General features: G+C 36.2%; 1 protein-coding gene and 1 long non-coding RNA gene across 2 annotated transcripts; one reads left to right on the forward strand and one right to left on the reverse strand.

Moving 5' to 3' along the window:
- The first annotated feature begins 3,285 nt into the window (after positions 1–3,285).
- LOC127179734 (uncharacterized) lies at positions 3,286–4,633 on the forward strand. The gene is made up of 3 exons (XR_007829545.1): positions 3,286–3,407; positions 3,581–3,712; positions 4,542–4,633. It is a non-coding gene; the product is annotated as an uncharacterized LOC127179734 (long non-coding RNA).
- Positions 4,634–10,085: 5,452 nt separating this feature from the next.
- LOC127179732 (tumor necrosis factor receptor superfamily member 6) lies at positions 10,086–15,620 on the reverse strand. The gene is made up of 8 exons (XM_051133432.1): positions 15,333–15,620; positions 14,837–14,945; positions 14,237–14,365; positions 12,551–12,665; positions 12,057–12,133; positions 11,750–11,871; positions 11,623–11,641; positions 10,086–11,339 (listed from the first exon to the last, which is right to left on the reverse strand). The coding sequence occupies exons 1-8, from the start codon at positions 15,393–15,395 to the stop codon at positions 11,044–11,046; spliced, it is 930 nt and encodes a 309-aa protein (XP_050989389.1). The 5' UTR covers positions 15,396–15,620; the 3' UTR covers positions 10,086–11,043.
- Positions 15,621–16,761: the final 1,141 nt, after the last annotated feature.

Genomic DNA, 16,761 nt, shown 5'->3' on the forward strand with positions numbered 1-16,761 from the left:
TTGAATAACAATTAAAAGAACATCCCCATCAGTTCTCTTAACTCAAATAAGCATGACAAAATTCGTGACTATCATGTCCAGTTTTGCTGCTGTTAAATAAGCGAGAGTGAAGCGGAATTAGCTAGTAATTACCTTACGTTGTTACAGTGTAGTTGACTGACTGTCCTTTTAACTTTTGACATTGAGACTGAAGTATTTCTTTAATAGCGTGACAGTTATAGCAATGAGACGTATCATCTCTCCTTGGCCTGTTATATTGAAAATGTATGTTTTACAATTTGCAGTATGACTTTATCCATTGCTAAATTATGGCTCATCATAGACTAGCTAACCACAAAGCTAGCTAATGCCATTATCAGTGGAAGACCGCTAACGTTAACATTAATGAGCTTGGAAACCACAACGAACTTATTCTGCCTAAATAAAGTAATGATTACTGTATTTATAACTAGCATATCTCTAGTTACAGTCCCTGCATTGTAAAATGTAAGTTAGACTTGCCAGGAGTCAACATTTAGACATAGAGAAAAAGTATCAAACGTAGCTTGTGCATAAAAGTTAGCTTTTCTTTTACATGTGTGTGAAATCCAATGACGCCAAGTGTGCGTTGCAGACTGTCGTTCAGCCTCAGCATTAACGAGTCACATAATGGATTTAGATCGCTAAATAGTAGGTTTTAGAAGGCAGGCAGCAACTGATGATTGAAAATGGTTTGATGTAGCTTGGTGGAAAGAATTTAAAAAGTGCAGGTAAAGGGATAAGCAAGCTGACATTGTAACTTTAATATATTTTGATGTTCCTCTGTTCTGTTGTGACAATAAAAGAAACAAGTTTCTTTTTAAAATGCACTAACATATTATGTTAGTTAAAACTCATAAATAACTACAAATAACTAATGTTAGGGAAATCTGATAATGTTTTGTTGCGCGTTTCCTAAATTAAAAAAAAATATATATATATATCGGCCGATATATCGGAATATTCAATTTTTAAAAAATTTGTATCGGTATCGGCCTTCAAAATCCCTTTATCGGTCGGGCTCTAATACTCACGTATCCTGGCTTGAAGAAGAATAACGGCCCAACGGTCTGTTCAGTTGTAAAATGCGCTTCGGAACAGTGACGAGTACACGTCGTACAGTGGTTGTCCAGACAGTCTAAGCACAACCTTCAGCGATTCGTGATTGAATGACAACATTGTGACAACGCAGTAACAACCTTAACAACACAACGTAGAACCAACAACCATTTAGCCATGTTGTTACAACGTTGCTAAAAGGTTGGCTACGTTGTAGCAACGTTCTGTGTTTGTTGGGTAACTATTTAAACAAAACTGTATTAAATTCATTACAGTTCAAATTAGCCAATCCACAAAGATAGCACAAACCAATTCCATTATAGGCTATATATGTCTGTATTCCTCTAGAGAGTTTTGTCGATGTAGGGCGTTTTAGTTGTTTTGATTTTTGTTTAGCCTATTCCTTCTTATAGTTTTATAGTACACTCTAAAAAGTGCTGGGTTATTTTTATAAACACATTGCTGGGTTAATTGTGCTGGGTCAAAATTCTGGGTTGTTTGAGGTACTGTAAACACACATTTGGGTTGATCATGCTGGGTCAAATGGACTCTAGTGGTTCTTTCACCACTGAACACGCGGGTTGGGTTATTTTAACCCAACCGGTTTGTTTATTTTATCACTTCATCGAACTTTCTGGATTGTTCACTCGTCTCCTCGTCAGGCGGTCACGCAATTCGCAGAAAGCAGGATTATACGGTAAGTTAATATGATTATATGATTATTTACCTTTATTTTTTAATAAGCTGTGGTTTAAAACACAGCAATTTCACTGTTTAATGCAATATTTGATATGTTGCTGTGCGGGGTTAGCATTAATTCTTTGAATGATTAACGAACGTTAAGTAGCAGCCTAGAGTGAGGTACTTTTTTGCCTCAACAATCGCTTTATCGTTATATAAAAAAGTTGTGTGTGTGTGCGCGTGCAAAGTTTTATTTATATACAGTACACATCCTTTTTTTATCAGTATTGTCCTTTTCGAAAACAGGCATAGGTTAGAAATACGGGGTAAGTTCAGTTACTGTCTGAATACTGTATGGCTTTGTAATGTTTTGTCAGAATTATGTCATTTCGTACTTAAATTGACCTTTTAAGGGCATATTTTTCAAGTCAATGTCTGCGACGTGCCGAATCCAACGGTATATCCGTCATTTTTATGTTGTGCATTTTCGCGCTCTTTTTTCCTCAGGTAGCTGCATTAGCTCCGCTATACAGCTTACTTTAATGACTAGTGGTTTATGGTGTAGTGCAGGGTATACCCAGGTATACGGCTTATGTCCACTTCTTTATCAGTTGGCTTTGCGTGTACCCACTTCTAAATCCCCTCTGTTGCGCATCCAGTAGTGTCCTTTATTAGCCAAAATCGTGACAGTCCACCACATGAATAGCTAATTCAGTCGCATGTGAGTAAATGCAAATATTCCCTAAAAACACCCGGTAAGGACAGTGATGCCATCAGAACCGTGGCGCGGGCTTCCTTTTAAATATATTTGATGATTGCGCCTAAATGCGCCCGCGCCCGCTCCGTCCACTCCTCCACCCAGATGGTCCCTGTTCATATGCGAGGGCATGTCAGGGGAGGCTCTGACAGAGAAAACCCGACCGATTTAATCAGAAACTGCGGAGAATCACGTCCAGACGTCAGTAAGTTATTCTTTTCAGCATGTAATGTTATTTGCATTTGGGGCGTATACCCACTTCTCCAGGCACCAAGACACCACTGTTTATGAGGTCCTTTTTACTCTTCCTCTATTTTAGTGAATGCTTGTGTTACATTACAAACTAGGAGACCAGTATAAAAATTAAATGGGTATGCCGTCTGATTTTTTTTAACAGTGTAGGTTCTGCCCTTCAGACTGGAGACTGATAAATGCAGTTCAGTGGTGAGATGCTAGCTTGGGTTGCCTTCAGTACCATATAATATAGAATCGTGTCATCACGTGTTTGACAAACGCTCCAGTGCATACAGTATTTGTGTTCTAACTCTGAAGATCGCCAAAGTTTTACAACAATTCAAACTGTTTTAATTTGGCACTACTGCGCAAAACGTTTTTTTTAAAACGTTTATGAGATCTCGCGATATTAAAATGCTTGAGAATCTTTCTCGCGATATCAGCATAATAGAACTGATCTGTGTTTAAATGATTGCGCTGCAGCTAAACGCATTAACCTGCTTTCTATATAAAATAAAAACAGTTTTATGAAATTCTAATTTTCTAAATCTGAAATTTCATTCTAGATATGTGAGATTCTTGATGGTGCAGATGGACAGCTTTGAAATAGAGAAGTTGAAGGAAAGGCAGCTTGATACCTTGGTTAAAACCTTTGAAGGTAAGTTACATCATTCAATAACATTCAATACCCATGATTTGTTTTAGAATTTGATCTTTTCATTAAAATAACCATAGTTACTGGTATGGCAATAAAATCAAACAATCAATTTAACATTTAAAAGCTTTAACCTAACTTTAACTTGTTTTTTTTTTTTTTTCAAATTTGATCAGATTTCACAAGACTTCAGGAAGCTACATCCAGAGGCAGACTTTTTGAAGACTGGGCTACAATTGCAGACCAAATTGTTGCCTATGCCCAGCAAGATGGAAAGGTGCATTAAGAGCTGGGTGACATGACTTCAGGTAAGGTATTTCTTATAATATGTCAATCTATATAAACAAAATTCAGCTGTATTTGACCATTTCACATGAAATTCTTTCAGTGAGGGGGGAGATGTAGGGACGTGTGCCGTGCAAGAAAAATAGGCTACAACCGCATCTCTGGTCATTTTAATATGTAATCTGTAATGTTAGTAATACCAGTCGGATGTTTTTGCACATCAATCTGACGATAAATGTGGCACACCCTGTTTTTCTGATGCACACCCAGAGTCTTTTTTTGGGCTACGCTACTGGCGTGAACATTTCACATGAAATTCTGTCAGTGAGGGGGGAGTTGTAGGGACGCGTGCCGCGCAAGAAAAATAGGCTACAACCGCATCTCTGGTCATTTTAATATGTAATTTGTAATGTTAGTAATACCAGTCGGATGTTTTTGCACATCAATCTGATGATAAATGTGGCACACCCAGTTTTTCTGATGCACACCCAGAGTCTCTTTCCTGGCTACGCTACTGATTTGACACATCAACTGGTAAATACAATGGTACAGTAAGACTTAACTAGTTGCTTATTAGTTTGTGTATTGGCTGTTAGTTAGTACTTATAAAGCACATACTGATGCCTTATTCTGCATGAGCATATTCTACATCCCTGAATCCCACCCCATACCTAAACTTAACCTGCAGTAGTTGAATGGGGGTGGGGATTCATTTGCATTAATACCATTATAATTTTTATTTATTTTTTTTTATTATGATTTCATTATTTAAAGGAATGAGGAAATTTCAATGTGTTGTTTTGATTATGAGATACGTTTCACAGTTTGCACTGTATTATTCTTATGGTTTAGATGCTAAAGGGGAGAGTGCTTTCAAAGTCCTGCCCATTCTGGAGGAATGGTCCACAGAACCACAACCACAGAATTCTGGAGGCCATTCATTGACATACAACCTGTACGTTTTGTTTTACTTTTTCTATATATATATATATATATATATATATATATATATATATATATATATATATATATATAATGAATTTTTGGAAATGCAAACTGAAATTTTTTCCCACTGACACACTACAGCAAAAAATAGATATCACTGACTTAAAACCATTTTTTAGCTGGTGAAAATACTAGTGCTCCAATCATTTTGGCCCCCACTGTATGAAGTGTTCAGATGTAAAAGACTAAAAATGTGCCGTTTGAAATTTTCTTCTAAAATGAGCATTTTTTCAGGCCTAAGTGTCTTCAAGACTAAGCGTCGTATAATTAACAGGTGGAGACCAGCATGGTGGATTTGTGTCTTGGGGACGAGACAACGACATCTCAGACCTTCACCATTTTTTTTGGGCCATGCCACTGAAGCGGACTCGTTGCCAGGGAATTTCTCCGGCTTGCAGTATATTATTATGATGGACAAGTCTTCATGTGTGATTTTTTTAAGGCCAACAGTTTTTTCTGGCCAGTTGTAACATGTTTTAAATTGTCATATGTATTGTCTGGTGGACACTTTGTTTGGCTTAGTTTTAATAGCACAATGTTTGGAACGATTTTCATGTGGCAATAATTAATTTTTAAGTGTTCTGCTGCTACAGTGTTGACAAAGAATGGGAATCTACAGTGCCTAGTTTACACAGTTTTGTGTTTTAAATTAACTGATCTACTGAAGTTGTTGTTTTATGTGTCTGTAATGGTTGGATAAAATGTGTGACAGCCTGTGTGACTGGTCCTTTGCTGGTTTTTGCTGGTCATGTTGCTGGTCAAGGACCAACATAAACCAGCAAAGAACCAGCTTAAACCAGCATCAAAACCTACCTAACCAGCATCCCAGCATCAAAACATACCTACCAGCATATGCTGCTTTTTCACCAGGGAAGTAAACAAGACCTTGTGCGATGAAAGTTGCTTTCGTTACTATAGCAAACATCGGTTCTAATGCAAGAAACGTCCAATAATATCCAATGATGCAAACTATTAGACTGTGTCAAATTCCGCCGTTTTGAATTAAAAGTAGGTCTGTCATTTTACGTGATTCAATGTCATTCACAGTTGATTATGACGACAATAGCATTTTACTGTTTTCCAAACATACAACTAAAATTGAATGAGTGCGTACTTTAAAATAAAATATTATTTACAGTTTAGATTGATTACTTTAAAAAAATTCTTATTCTTGTTCTTTTACAGTTCTTTTTTCTTTTTTTTTATTCCCCCTAAAATAAATCAGTTTAATCCTTTATTTATTTAGTGTTTTTATTTATTTATTTATTTATTTTTAAAATTGAATTGTTTTATTATACTGCGTTGGATTAACGTCACTATAAAGACTTTTTTATTTACACTGAGCTTTAACTTGTGGGTCAATTTCCACATTAGTAATTTCTCTCTTTTTTATTGAAAATGTAACAAATTGAGAGTAGACATAACATAAGTTACAGATAAAATTACCAAAAAACAACAACAACAACAACCACAACAACAACAAAAAAAGTAATATATTAAAGCAAAGATACATATTTAAAGAAAACAGAATCTGTGTTGCAAACATTTTCCACAGCTTAAAAAGAAAGAAAAGAGAGAGGTGTCACAGTTGCGGGAAGGAGCAAGGTGCAAGAGTATCCAAAAGAAGACTTTATTATAATCCACAAAATGAAATGCAAGAAATCAAGGAGCTGGGGTAACACAACTAAATAAATGAGGAACTGATTTAAAAGACAGGAAAGGAGAAACAAAACCAAAACCCAAAAAACACATGACAAGAGGGAAAAGAAAAAAATATATATTAATATTCAGTTGTGTTATATATTAATAATGATAATAATGATATGCATTAGTATCATATTTGATAATTATTTTGTTATATCATATTGTATAATTATTATATTTTAAATTACTCATTCATTCATTCCTTTGATACCATTGTTGATAAGCCTGTCATCCTCAGTAAAAGGAAGAAGAAGAAGAAAAATGCAACGAATAAAATAAAAAAATAAAGAGGGGGTAGAAAAAATAAATGGATCATTAGCATGCCTCTTCTAGATCATTATTAGTGCATGACCCAGTCGCGGTTTCACCTTAATTTGTCGACATGCCATGGCGTTCATAAGCAGTAATGCGTCAGTGCTTCTGCATATTTTCTTGTCACAACCATACTGTTTTTATTTGCCTGCCGTGGTAATTTGTTATTATTATTATTATTATTATTATTATATATTAGGGGTGTAACGATACATGTATTCGTACCGAACCGTCACGGTACGGGCATCTCGGTTCGGTGCATGAGGCCTTACAACGAATACAGGCAATTCACCCTCAATCCAGAAGGGGGCGCCCGCAGTAATGCAACTCTGTTTGATAACCGCCAGCAGAAAAACAGCGAATGCCAGGAGTTGCACACTTGAAAACAAAGACCACTAGACAGTGACCATGTGCTGATTGTGAACGCGTCTCTCAGGCTTGCGCACTCAACTGTCTGAGAAATCTTGTATCCTACCTCTCTCATTCGGCACAAATCCAAATATTCCATAATATTTCCATATTTGCGATGCATCTAAATGCTAAACTATTATTTATTGTGTCAGTTATAGACTTTGTACTTCAGTCTAGTTACTGTGACACAGTGAGGCGTGCGTGCTGATGTTTGGTTCACTGTGTTTTATTTTGATAAAGTGCCAACTGCGTTGTCAAGTTAGCAATGCTAGAAGCCTGGAACTGATATGTTTTGTGTTTGTGTGCGCCGGCGAGATTACTTGAACTTTCCTCATACCAGCAAAATCAATTTCAAAAACAAATATAATGTCGTATTATGCCTTTGAGTTTCCTTTCTGTCACAAAACTGAACAAACTCAGCAAATACAGGCTACGTTATGTGTCGCACAGTTCTTTTTTCTCTTGTCTATCAGTTAACTAAATTAAATACATTTCAGGTACAAACCTGATTCCAAAAAAGTTGGGACACTGTACAAATTGTGAATAAAATCCGAATGCAATGATGTGGAAGTTCCAAATTTCAATATTTTATTCAGTATAGAACATAGATGACATGTCAAATGTTTAAACTGAGAAAATGTATCATTTTAAGGGAAAAATAAGTTGATTTTAAATTTCATGGCATTGAAAGTTGGGACAAGGCCATGTTTACCACTGTGGGGCATCCCCTCTTCTTTTTACAACAGTCTGCAAACGTCTGGGGACTGAGGAGACAAGTTGCTCAAGTTTAGGAATAGGAATGTTGTCCCATTCTTGTCTAATACAGGCTTCTAGCTGCTCAGCGGTCTTAGGTCTTTGTTGCATCTTCCTCATTATGATTCGCCAAATGTTTTCTATGGGTGAAAGATCTGGACTGCAGGCTGGCCATTTCAGTACCTGGATCCTTCTTCTACACAGCCATGATGTTGTAATTGATGCAGTATGTGGTCTGGCATTGTCATGTTGGAAAATGCAAGGTCTTCCCTGAAAGAGACGACGTCTGGATGGGAGCATATGTTGTTCTAGAACTTGGGAGAACCTTTCAGCATTGATGGTGCCTTTCCAGATGTGTAAGCTGCCCATGCCACACGCACTCATGCAACCCCATATAATCAGAGATGCAGGCTTCTGAACTGAGCGCTGATAACAACTTGGGTTGTCCTTGTCCTCTTTAGTCCGGATGACATGGCGTCCCAGTTTTCCAAAAAGAACTTCAAATTTTGATTCGTCTGACCACAGAACAGTTTTCCACTTTGCCACAGTCCATTTTAAATGAGCCTTGGCCCAGAGAAAACGCCTGCACTTCTGGATCATGTTTAAATATGGCTTCTTTTTTGACCTATAGACTTTTAGCTGGCAATGGCGAATGGCACGGTGGATTGTGTTCACCGACAGTGTTTTCTGGAAGTATTCCTGAGCCCATATTGTGATTTCCATTATAGTAGCATTCCTGTTTGTGATGCAGTGCCGTCTAAGCGCCCGAAGATCACGGGCATCCAGTATGGTTTTCCAGCCTTGACCCTTGCGCACAGAGATTATTCCAGATTCTCTAAATCTGTGGATGCTATTATGCACTGTAGATGGTGATAACTTCAAACTCTTTGCAATTTTTCACTGAGAAACTCCTTTCTGATATTGCTCCACTATTTTTTGGCGTAGCATTTGGGAAATTGGTGATCCTCTGCCCATCTTGACCTCTAAGAGACACTGCCACTATGAGAGGCTCTTTTTATAGCCAATCATGTTTCTATTTATATAAAGGAAATGAACTGTGATAATGACAATTTGATGCTTATAAAATATGCAGATGATATCCCACTGGTGGGATGTGTAAAGAATATTCAGCCATTAGAAATACTTACCTCAATTTTGTTATTTTCATCATAATTTGGACAGAGAAGAGTTCCTTGCTGCTTAATATTAGTAAAACTCAATAAATGTATTGTGGGGCTAACAATGTACGATGGAGAGGAAGTTGAACAGGTGGGATCTTTTAAATATTTAGGTACAGAGATTGACTCCCAGTTTTCATTTGATAAGCATTTAGACAATGTTTTTTAAAAAGGCTTATCAACATTTAGGCTTATTAAGAAAACTGAGGAGTTTTAACATTAAAAAGGACATTCTGACTGTTGTATGTATGTACATATAGATCTACCAAAAACACCATTGAGATTAGATTATTTACAGTTGTAAAACAGTAAAATGATTTCACACTAAATACTGGACTCATTAGGAGAATTTGAAGCAATTTAGTTGAGTTTGAGCCATTTAAATGCTTGACCACATTTGATGCAGAAGTGTTTTATTATGTACAGCAAATGTTCTCAGGAAACAGGGCTACAGTTACCTCAAACATCAGCTTTCATTGTTTCAAGTAAAGTGATCTCAGATTCGAGAAGTGATCTCAGTCTTCAAGAAAAAACTAAAAGACACATCACTTCCATCCGCACTTGACCCTCTAACACTAGAAATTGCTAATCTATTTCTATTCTACTTGTTTTTGTTTTTTATTTATTTATTTTTTTAAAAAAAACTTAACTCCTTTAACACTAGCCAACTCTATTTTTTTTTTATCTATTTTTTTCTTTTTAATCAATTTATAAAAAATAACTTGACCCTCTAACACTAGCTCTATCTATTCTATCTCTTTTCTATGTACCTTTTATACTTTTATTTTATTAAGGAAACAAAACAAACGTATACATCTTTTGTGTCAAATTCTTAAATGTAATTAATAAATTAAAAATAATGACACTATAGGGCCATTACCAATCAAATGAAATCAGTATCAAAATTTTTTGTGTTTGCAATGCAGAGGTAGCATGGAATCTGCATCTAAAGTGGCATTTAAATGCATTGTCACAGACTGTTTAATGCAGGACATGAATGCATTTAACCTGCAGTTACAAATGCATAATAATGTTTTAATTTTTTTTTTTTTTTTTTTTTTTTTTTACAAAACGTTCATTAGTGATGTTTAAAATGATTTGGGGGGAAAAAGGGAAAATATACTTTAAATATACTGCATGAGTGAGTCATTCACTCAACTGATTCATTCAAATGCCTGATTGATTCAGTAACGAAACACTGTAGCTAAACAGCTCTGCTGTGGCTTTGTTTAAAATTATTTTCATTGTTGAATTACAGCAAAAACAAGAACTGTTGTGTCTAAAATGTAAGTCACATTAACTTACGGTTATTGCTGTTCATCAAACCAATTGTGCTGATATTTAAAGAAAAACGTCCCCCTCCGTGTGATATTAACTATATCACATTATATAAATATAAAAGACATACAAAATCATACAGGTCCATATTTGTTTCCTTATCTTGTGGGAATTCCAAATGTTTGCGCAGTGGTCTAACCTACATCTCATAGTGTATGCACTCTCTAAGTGTGTTTTTGTTTTGTTTTTTCTACTTTGTAGGAGCCGATTTCATACAATTATATACTTTGGCACTGGTTAGCAGTGTGACACAGTATAATTGCAGCATTGGTGTATGAGTCAGGTGTGTACACGTTGCTAATTAGACAGCACACCGTTTTTGACCGCACAGCAGGATAGCGTGTAAGATGGACTGTGTTTGTATGCTGTGTTTGCAAGGTCTGGACTTTAATTGTAAAGTTTAGTGAACAAGGAACCCTCACAGCAAGTTGTTTTGAGATATTTTGCTACTGGAGCACAAATAAAAAAAGACATTTGTTTGCATCTATTTCCGCTTGCACGGACTCCGTTGTACACGTTCGAAAACTTGCTCGCTCTTATTATCAACGGCGGCGGCTTAATGCAAAGCCGTTACATACTCTATAATGTCAAATCACATATTTAAACAACAATTATGATTATCGTAGGCATCACACACCCCAAGTTCACACGTCTCATTCAGTATGTGGCTGAGCTTCTTTCTCAACAATTTTCCGGATATTATCTGCGGCTCTTCTTTCATTCATTTGACGAAGAGTTTTGATGAGCTGTGGGTAGGCTCCATGTAAACCTTGACTCTGGGACCATGCTTGCAGAAGTGTGAAAGTCCGTTCTTTTGCGTCATTACTGTGGTTAAGCTCATGTGCCTCAATGTCAGTTTCACGCATGCCACTGCGATGGGCAATACGCTTCATCGTTCTCCAACTCAGAACATCAGAAATTTCTGACAAGTGAGGGTTCAGGTCTACATCTACACAGAGAAAGAAGATAGCACTGATGTAAGCTTCTTATCCTGCTATTATTTAAACTGTGATACAATGTCTTTCTCTAGAAACTTTTCATCTATAGGAAACAAAATAAGATATACATTTATTATAAAGGTCATTTGAAACACTTTATTTACCAACAAAAAAATAGATGCTAATATTACATATTACAGTATTGGTAATCAAAATTGAATATTGAACATGAATTTAACAAATGATGTATTTTAATACATATATTTATCAAATATTTCTCACAAACAAACATACCTTTCAGGGGAAGGTCTTCCTGTATGGAAAAAACAAGCCGATCCATCAGTCACGAAAGAAAAAAAAACATGCAGTTCCACTGTAACACCACAAGGGTGCGATGTAATGTTAGAACAAGAGAAATTACCTCAGGTCTGGATGGATCTTGTTTCTGTTTGTCCTTAAAACACAACTTTCGTTTTTTCCATAGAAGAAAGACCACCACAATAGCCACGAGTATGAGCGTCACCAAAACAGCTACAATGGTCCCTGAAATAAACAATCATATTAGTCCACTGCCATTATCCATAGTGTACTTAGTTTGTACTGCATAGGCTTTAGAGGACTTTTGTTATTGCTTATTCTGTGTCTGTACACACAAGTGTGACACAAGCATATTAACATGTACTGAAATCAGTGATAAAGCAGCCCGTGTGGATTGTGGATAAACGTACCAGCAGGCCCTGTGGCATCGTGGCACACAGTGTTGTTGAATTCTGTACATGGTTGTTTCAGTCCATGTTCTTCACACCTGTTGGGTAAACAATAGGTAAACAGAGAGAAGATGAAAAAATAAACTGAAAGCCAGTATATTCTATACTGATTTATAATCACAAATCAGTGGTTTATTTCATATCTATTTATTTATTTGGTAGGCATCCACCTGTTAAAACTAAATGTCTGAAATAACTGTTAGCACACCTGTTTTAAGTGAAATGCTTTGGTCAGAAACACTCCATGACAAAAACATAAAATATACCAGGGTTATAGTTGTTTATTATTGCATTGTATTGTTATTCAAAGTACAAGCACTGCTGTTATGTTTCTATTTTGTCTTTTTGAGAGAGAGACACACACAGCTTTTTACAATAATCTTCATTATAACTTTATAAGCACAGACATCTGTCATACTTTCCAGAGAGAAAAGGGCCTTTGGTTGAATACATACGTGTCACAGGGGTGACAGACCTTGCACCCGGCACTACGGTCACAATAAAAATTCTCCTTGCACCTGCAGACAGTGTTGGAATACAGCGAACATCTGTCCTTTATCTCCATGTTAGCTATTGAAGAAATAATTAAAAATAAGTCTTTCGAAAATTAGTTTTGCTTATGCTTCCATTTTGGCTTCAAGAAGCACAGTACTACCCTTTAGAAACAGCCCCATGTCTGGCGTTAGTGACTAATATTTTCTAAATAAGAGTTGACTGACTACTCCCCATTTGTTTAATTTAATATTTATTAGATGTTATAACCAAAAAACATTGATTTGTCAATTGAAGTCGAGAAAGGTCTGGTTGCAGACATGCACATGCGCTCTCAGGGTGCATCTCAGTCAGCTCCTTAGTGATGTACAATGTCTACGTACATCAGCAACATCATTTAACAGACTCAGGAAACATGTCTTTTTGACTTTTTTTTTTTTTTTGCTTTTTAAACACATGGTTCTGTTACATGTCTTTACAGCATTTCAGCTGAATATTAATCAGAAATGTTAACTAGATGTGTCCACTACCTATATAGTGATGTGTGTTTGTGCTGAAATATACTTTTAAAAAACGCTTTTTCTTTTCTAATCTTCTCTCGTATCATTTTAATTTATCGAGTTAGCTTGTGTGGTTTATGTTTTATGTGCATTAGAAATGTGACGGAATTTCCAGTAAGCAGGAAGCATGATGAGAACTGATGTACCTGTATTTATGTCTAGTTTTTGCAGTGCATTGTTGGATTTTTTGGTTAGCAAAGGTTCCAGTGCTCTGGAAGGATTTCGCAATTGAGACATCTCTTAGAGGATTACTCCACTTCCAAAATAAAAATTTCCTGATAATTTACTCACCCCGATGTCATCCAAGATGTTCATGTCAAGATGTTATTTTCTAAAAGTTTTTTACAATTTATATACATCATAACCTCAAATGCTCGTCTTGTCTTGCTCTGCGCATCCTAGTGTATGTAGAAAAACTCCTATCTCATTTTCTCCTCTAACTTTAAAATCATCCTACATCGCTGCAGAAGTACCGACCCAGTGTTTACAAAGTGAATGTGCAAAGAAGGTCAAATAAAAAAAAAAGGGAAAACAGCGATGTAGGATGATTTTGAAATTGGAGGAGAAAATGAAAACAAGATACCCTATCTGTATTGAACCAGAGTTCAAGATGAGCATTTGTAGTTAAAATGTGCATCCTTTATTCCTTGGCTGGGATCGTTTAGAGTCAGCGGCTATGGGCAGGGCCTAAACAATGTGATGTCATGCTGCTTTGTGAATTAAAACAGCATGTCTAGTGAGACTGATTTGGTTTAATTGGCATTAAAATAACCAGTGGGTGGATTTTCGTGCATGTTGCCAATGGAGACAAAACGCTGTGGTGTTTAAATGATTAAAAGTAATTTAGCACTATAGTCCATTTCTACAGAACCACAGAATATGAACGCATTGTACGAAGTCTCTCGTTAAGCATTTTCCTCCCATACTACAAAATGCATAATGTAATGCAAAAATGCAAAAAAAAAAATAAAAGTCACTTGTGGAAGTGCAGGTGACTGAGAGCGCATGTGCATGTCTGCAGCCAGACCCTATTGGAAAAAAATGCAATTTAACTGACAAAACTAACAAGGCTCAAATGTTAAGACCTACCATTGGGTTCACAGATTTTACAAGGCTGGCATTTGTGATCACTGTTTGGGTGATCCATATAGGTTCTATCTTCACACCTCTCACAATACGTTTCATTTTTGTCTGTGCAGTCACTTAAGACCCGGTAACCTGTAACACACACAAATACACATATTTGTATATATGAACATCCTTTCCTTCTTAATTAAGACAGTTATATGGTTGTTTGAAATACTTGATCCTGATTGGCCACTGAGCATTCAAAAATCTACTGGGTGCTTAATGTTTTACTTTATTTAAAACATACTTATAACAAAAAAATCAGATAAAATAGATGAATGTGAAAGAAATTAAAATGCTACAGTACCTAAATATACTATCTAAGTGATCCATAGAGTTAACTCATCTGATCTCAAAATAATAATCTGTTTCTTATTTATTTATTTATTTACTTTATTTATTTGTTAGGTAGCCATGTAATAAGAGGGATCTACAACCAGAAAAATAAAGCCCTGCTTAATGTAAACCTATCCAAACCTTACACTTTAGATGTGAAATAAGAAACAAAGTCCACCTCGCTAACAGTATATACTGTGTATGTGTGTATATAGTAGATCTTACCTTTCATACAAAGGCAGCAAGTTTTCCCCTCATGCTGGTAAGTCCCAAACTCACAGGCGCTGCGTCTCGTGCGCCGGAGCCTGCCTTCTGTCAGTCCTACAGTCAACAGCTGAAACAGGAAAAAAAAGATAAAAAATGAAATTAAAGTTACGCTTTCTTATTGAAATTCTTTTCAAGCATGTTTTTTTCAACCGCCAGATGAGTAAACCACAGTTGAACACCATGAATCGAAAATGTTAATGACAAGAAATCGAAAGTGAAACTCTTTGGCTGTTTACAAGAAATATGTTATAATATACTATTTAAACTAAATTGTATTCAATTCAGTTCCGTTTTAAATAGCGAATCAACAAAGATAGCACAAACCAATTCCATAAGTTTCTATATTCCTCTAGTGATTTTTGTTGTCGATGTAGGGTGTTTAGCCTGTACACCGCTGTATAAAATATTATTATATACAGCATCAAATTTAATTTAAATTCAAGGCTTTACTTACCACACAACAAAGAAATAGGAAAAACTTGTCGACATCCATATCTGAAGAGCTAAAGGCACCCATAAACAGTTTAGCAGTGATAAGAGAACAAAACCGCCTAGTTACATTGTCAACAACGTCTAGAATCTAAACGGAAGTAAGCGATGTTTGTCCGATTCGCAAGCTTGTTCTTTTTGTTCTTTCTTTTGAACCGACTCTTTTGAACAGTCAATTCTGGTTAATCCAAGCTGTTCTGGAGACAACAACTAACATGCTAAGTTAACTGAAAATAGGGGGTTTAAATAAGTAGAATGTATTGTATAGACTTTATGGGCAGCGTGATTTTCTAAATACGCCATAGAACCGGTTCACCAAAAGAACCGATTCGCGGTAAAGGGGCTTTCCTTTTCACTTTACAGCCATGGTTGTCTGCTGGGGAAATTTGTCTTAAAGAAATCCCCATTGTTGAGCTGTATTCAAATTTCAGGTCTTACTGCAAACATTTGTAGATCAAAACGATCTTTAAACTCTGTTAATTTCAAGCATTCGCATATGAGATACTTAGGAAAATTTGCCATTTTAGTAAACAACAGTTGATTACAATGTACCTTTCTGAGGCTTTGTGCCAGCTGTTGCATTGGAACTGGTAATGTGATTTATAACAATTGTTCAATGAAATGGCTGCAATGTATTGCTGTTTCTCATTCTCTGTGTGAACCCAGGACATGCCAGGGCAAGTGCACGCCATAATGGTTTCTAGAAACTTCTCATTCTCCAAACACATCATCTTGAGAAAAGTGGGACTTTTTTTTAAAGGCCTGACTCCCTTTGTAAAGACAAGGGACGTTTTCAGAAATCAGTCAGTGTTCAGTGAACTAATATGTGCAGTGATAGATTTTTTTTTAGGTTTAATTTAATTGAAATTTAAAATATACAGACATCTGCAGGTTAAACAAAAGCAGTTTTAGTGAACATCATCTTGTTTTCAAAACTATATCTATACTAAAAATGTGAGGTACCCCCCTTCACATTACACCTGCCTTTAAACCTGTATGGCAGAATAAAATGTGAGTACATGGTAGCTACCTTCTTTAGCATGACCTTGTGCCTGCTGTGGTTGGTTTATATGCAGAAACTGCTTGTGAGCGAGCGCATGTTCTCTTTATGGTATTACCACAATGTTGCATCACCTTTTTTCTGAAACACACACTGGAAGGTCACACTTATTCACAGGTACGGGTAGGGGGGAGGAGGGGGAGATGGCCATTTCAGATCAACCCTTTCATACTTGAACAACAAAAAGAAGTTTCTTAGTAGCCAGGAAGTCTGACTTCGAAATGTTGTGCGCTCGAGTTCTTACGTAACACTGCTGCCACACACATTCTTTCATAGCAGTTGTGTGACCTAGTTTTTGTGATTTTCTGATTGGTTGAGCCCCTGCGTGAATTAT

The sequence above is a fragment of the Labeo rohita genome, chromosome 17, assembly GCF_022985175.1.
Source record: "Labeo rohita strain BAU-BD-2019 chromosome 17, IGBB_LRoh.1.0, whole genome shotgun sequence".
NCBI classification, from domain to species: Eukaryota; Metazoa; Chordata; class Actinopteri; order Cypriniformes; family Cyprinidae; genus Labeo; species Labeo rohita.

Bases quoted from the DNA above. Each gene is read 5' to 3' on its own strand.
- LOC127179732 (XM_051133432.1), bottom strand. From the start codon at position 15,395: ATGGGTGCCTTTAGCTCTTCAGATATGGATGTCGACAAGTTTTTCCTA. The intron at 14,366-14,836 runs GTAAGATCTACT...TGTGTGTTACAG, and splicing joins TTGCTGCCTTTGTATGAAAG to GTTACCGGGTCTTAAGTGAC. The intron at 11,872-12,056 runs GTACGTTTATCC...TGTTTATTTCAG, and splicing joins CGATGCCACAGGGCCTGCTG to GGACCATTGTAGCTGTTTTG.